Source organism: Somniosus microcephalus, chromosome 10 (assembly GCF_052327205.1).
Source record: "Somniosus microcephalus isolate GS21.2 chromosome 10, FLI_Smic_1.0, whole genome shotgun sequence".
NCBI classification, from domain to species: Eukaryota; Metazoa; Chordata; class Chondrichthyes; order Squaliformes; family Somniosidae; genus Somniosus; species Somniosus microcephalus.
The window spans coordinates 204,714,731-204,720,030 of NC_140996.1; the positions used below are offsets into that span (position 1 = coordinate 204,714,731).

The window sequence follows — 5,300 nt, forward strand, 5'->3', positions numbered from 1 at the left end:
AGCATTCGATAAGGTGCCACACAAGAGGTTATTGCACAAAATTCGGACTCATGGTATTGGGGGTAATATATTAGCATGGATTGAGGATTGGTTAATGGACAGAAAACAGGACTTTTTCAGGTTGGCAGGCTGTAACTAGCAGGGTACAAGGATCAGTGCTTGGGCCTCAGCTATTTACAATCTATATTAATGACTTAAATGAAGGGACTGAGTGTAATGTATCCAAGTTTGCTGATGATACACAGTTAGGTGGGAAAGTAAGCTGTGAGAAGGAAACAAAGAGGCTGCAGAGAGATATAGACAGGTTGACTGAGTGGGCAAGAATATGACGAATGCAATACAATGTGGGGGAGTGTGAAGTTATCTACTTTGGTAGGAAAAACAAAAAAAGCAGAATATTTTTTGAATGGTGAGAGACTGGGAAATGTTTGCATTCAGAGGGACCTGGGTGTCCTTGTACATGAATCACAGAAAGCTAAAGGGAGTAGAGTATAAGAGTAAAGAAGTCTTACTACAATTATACAGGGCATTGGCGAGGCCACACCTGGAGTACTGTGTACAGTTCTGGTCTTGTTACCCAAGGAAAGACATACTTGCCTTAGAGGGAGTGCAGCGAAGGTTCACTAGACTGGTTCCTGGGATGAGGGGATTGCCCTATGAGGAGAGGTTGAGTAGACTAGGCCTATATTCCCTAGAGTTTAGAAGAATGAGAGGTGATCTAATTGAAACATAAAATTCTTAAGGGGCTTGACAGGGTTAATGCTGAGAAAATGTTTACCCTGGCTGGGGAATCTAGAACACGGGGGTCACAGTCTCAGAATAAGGGGTCGGCTATTTAGGACTGAGATGAGGAGAAATTGCTTCACTCAGAGGGTTGTAAATCTTTGGAATTCTCTACCCCAAAGAGCTGTGAATGCTCAGTTGTTGAGTATATTCAAGACAGAGGTCGATAAATTTTTGGGAACGAAGGGAATTAAGGGATACGGGGATAGTGCGGGAAGGTGGAGTTGAGGTAGAAGATCAGCCATGATCTTGTTGAATGCAGGCTCGAAGGGCCACATGGCCTACTCCTGCTCCAATTTCTTATGTACCAGCTATTCTTCTGAAGTCTCTAGTGCCGAGTACCAAATTAATGGGTAATTCTGTTCATGTAGAACTGAACTGAAACAAGGTAAAGGCCCTTTTCGTAGCAAGTTTCATCCACACAGACTGAAATATATCTGAAATCGAGGAGTCAGAGGAAAGGAAGGTATGAAAACCCATTGTGACATCCCCAGATTTAGGCCGGGAATTTGTTGCAACAGCGGTATCGGCAACGATAAGCAAGAACGTTGTTCGGCCCATCTTCCAGCACTGATCCAAAGCCAAGATTTGCCGGAAAAAATCATCATACGCCACAGCAATGATGGCGACGATCCAACGAGCTCTGAAGCAGCGCTCTCTCGCAGGAGGCGTCATTTACACGATTATATTTGCGAGACATGTCCAGAAGATATTGAAAGTTGCGTCCACAATGCTTCACTTGTGAATTTCAAAGTTTTCACGGGGCAGAAGAATCAATGAATGCTTCAGCATATTCTGATAAATACATTTCACTTTGAAATGTCATTAATGGGTCTGCTGAACAGATGAGAAATGCTGGGTGGCACTTTAATGAAAAACGATCAGCTTCCCATGTATATTCGCAATAATCACCTCCCTAGATATTGGAGTAATTTGCTGTTTGTAACATTTTATTACTTTCGTTTCATGGCATATATTTTTAAACAATATCACAAAGCAAATTCTGTTTTTAATCTCCGACCTTTAAATTTTATGCCCAGAACATACGCTTGCAGTTAGTTGAGCCGTCTATTGAACAGTTTAATCAAAACCACAACATCGATGAAAGATGCACCCTAGGCAATACTGGCGGCAACACCAGTGCCTTCCTGCAACAGTGTTCCCACAAGCAGTGTTGCGCCATTAGTATGGCATGAATTTCCAGGAAATTCCAGGTCCAAGTTTTTCTTTTCTTAAGGTAATATTGCAGGCTTTTCTTTTTATATAACTCCAGAACTCTACTGAGATGCGATTTCTGATATAAATTTAAGTAGTACCATTAACGTTAGTTTGAGAGTAGCTGAGCCCTTCAGACCAGGAAGGTACCAGATTCAATCCCCAGTCTACGTTGAGTTAGCCGATTTCAGCCAGGGCAGCAGCAGGGACACTACAAATGGCCTCATGTCCCCTGGGTTTAGAAGGGAAGATTCAGCTAGAATTCCTAATCAAGTGCCAAGGGAGGTTTTCTCTACAGTCAATAGTTGTTCTGTTGTTGATTATTATCCAGCGACCCCTACTGGCAATGTGCATTGCTCAACATCGGATGAGGACAGATCAAGCTCGTCCGTAATGCAGTTGATTAATCTGGCAGCTCTTGCTGCCTAGGCTCTGTATTGCTTCATTATAAAACTTTCTCGTGTGTGACTGCAGAATGCTTTCCAAGAGCTAGTTCAACACCTATCTAAAAAGTAAACATCCATTTACAGTCTATATATTTTCTGCTTCTTTAGTTTGTACTCAATGAATTACATACCTTTTTCAGGAAAGTCATCTGGGTGACGCTGAACATATTCCATCATCTCATGGTCTACTTTGGCAGTCCTGTAATTTTCCAGCTTGGTGAGATAATAGCCAACAAACCATCCAACACTTACAAAAAGAAGCTGCCGGTGCACGCCTGCAAGAAAAGTGAGTTTTTTTTACTTTTATGGAACAAGATGACAAAATATGACCTAAAGCAAGAAAATAAACACCACCTTTTTTCCACAGGCATTCCTATTACAATGACAAAGGATTCTTTGGTACTGGTCTGCCTAATACACCAATTCATGTAAAAGGTGGGTATGATACGAACACACCATGTGTGCGTCCTTTCATCTGTGAACCCAAACTTGTCACGCTGAGGTTTCATTGACTTTTAACCAAGCTTCACAATAGCCTCTTTAAACCTGGTCATTCACAATATGCTGGTCCAACTGACTGTCCATTTAACCATGCACCTGTAAACTCCCAATTATTCTCCTCAGACTTCAACAAAAAGTGATGACTATTTCCTACATTCCAACAGTGGCTACACTTCAAAAGTGCTTCATTGGCCATAAAGCACTTTGGGAAGTCCTGACGTTGTGAAAAGCGCTACATAAATGCAAGTCTTTCTTTCTTTATGATATCCAGCATCCCCTTGAACTCCTTTTGCAGAACTTCAGTACTTCGCAATGAAATTTACTGCCATGTTTTTGCTCGGCCTTCTGGGGTTCACCATTCATCTGTGGGGGGGGGGGGGGGAATGGCATCTGAGGACTGCAAATCAGTTCCAAAGGCCACATTTTCAGCTAATGGATGCTGAAGTTTGACATGGTTGCATCATAATTGCAACCAAGTCAACCTTTGACATTATTTTCTGGCATCAAAGAGGATCATTACCAAAGAGTTACCTTTAATTACAACACAAGCAGTCCCATCGTATATAACAATCATGATATTGTGCAATCCATTGCTGCAGATCTGTAGGTCGATGTGATAGCCAGATAGAGCATATAATTTATTAGAGCCAATGGCTGGCTCAGTTGCTACAGGATGATTGCATGCCTAAACCAATTCAAATTAAACACTGACCTATCAGATGACAATTTACAATGCCTGCGTGACTTTTTGAGCTGACCGGATACACAGACTGAACTCAAGTAACATCACACCATTTCCTAACAGTACATAAACCGTAGAGATTTCCTTACTGTTCTCCACTGTGGCTCCGGGACTGCTGTGCAGATCCAGCTTTGTAGTCATCTCAGCACTGAACAGCAAGCACTATGCAGTCCCTACTTGCTCAGCAACAAAAGAGTTTCCTTATTGCCACTATGAGCAAATATTCTTCTGCAGTGAAGAATATGGAGCAGACAGTCATGCTTCCCAGCCTCCTTCAAGACATCCCGTTGGAGGACCACGATGAAGCTAAAGATTCCACAGCCAGTTCCCAGAACTTGTATGAATGCTATATCTTGTTGAAATCCATCAAAAACACCGTGGAATGTGGCCTGCTGCCCTTTGAAGATTTCAAACAGAGATTCAACAGTGCCTACGACTTGGAAAATGAAAATGAAGATGAGGCAAATTTAGAGAAACTTTTCTATGTCCACGTGGAGGGGCTCTACACTGTGTTGAATACACTGACCAACAAAGCCAACACACTGACCAGTAGGTACAAGGACAGGATAGGACTTTCTCTGTAGCTTCATTGCACAGACAAGATAATCACTCAACTGATGATGAGCAACCTGAAATGAAGAAGCTGAGGAGAAAGCACGGTAACTGTTCTGCTTAGCTAATAAGCACGTGAAAGCAAAAACTAAAACCCTGCGAAAACACCTGCAGAATGTGTTTGAGTAATGATCAAGAAGGCACCACGGTGTTTGTATTCATGAAAGTACAAGAAGTTTTTTTGAGAAGAAACTTGAACTTAGTCACTTTTCCCGGCCAAAAGGCAGAAACATTAAATGTGCGGTGCTGTATGTAATTGTGAATTTTCAAATCTGCTGATGAAACATTTCTTCTGCAAGAAACATTTTGGAACATTATATTGTGACCAGTATGTACTATTCAACTGTTACAAACTTGAATAATTTTCCTACTTGTTCTTGATTAGCATAATGTGAACTACTTCCATAATTTCTCATTTATGGCACAAATAAAATAGTACAGATTATTTAAAATATGTTTTTTTTTAATGATCTTCTCTTGCATGTCTTTATATTCAACATTTTAGTACTGGTGTCAGGTTTCTGGATTTTTTGACCATTTTACCACAGAAAGGAGTGGGGAAAAAGAGTTAACTTTAATTCTGTGTTTTTAAAAGCAATGGGTCGCCTCATTGTCAGCCGTTGTTCAGTGTGTAGCACTCTCGCCTCTGAGTCAGTAGGTTGTGGGTTCAGGTCCCAACTCCAAGGACTCGAGCATAAAGTTCTAGGCTGACTCTCCAGTGCAGTGCTGCACTGTCGAAGGAGCCGTCTTTTGGATGAGACATTAAACCGAGACCCCGTCTGCCCTCTCAAGTGGTCCTTAAAGATCCCATGACACTATTTCGAAGAAGAGCAGGGGAGCTCTCCCCAGTGTCCAGGCCAATATTTATCCCTCAACCAACACCACAAAAAACTGATTTGAGACATCTTGAGGTTGTGAATTACGCTTATACAAATGCAAGTCCTTCCTTCTTTCTCATGACATTAAAAAAGAGGCACCTGATTGAAAGATGGTTCATATGC

The 5,300-nt window shown here is 41.6% G+C and overlaps 1 protein-coding gene across 1 annotated transcript; it reads left to right on the plus strand.

Moving 5' to 3' along the window:
* The first annotated feature begins 3,748 nt into the window (after window positions 1–3,748).
* On the plus strand, window positions 3,749–4,751 carry LOC147112026 (mid1-interacting protein 1-B-like). The gene has a single exon (XM_085999483.1). It carries the CDS (start codon window positions 3,852–3,854, stop codon window positions 4,269–4,271), a length of 420 nt encoding a protein of 139 aa, XP_085855609.1. The 5' UTR covers window positions 3,749–3,851; the 3' UTR covers window positions 4,272–4,751.
* The last annotated feature ends 549 nt before the right edge of the window (window positions 4,752–5,300 follow it).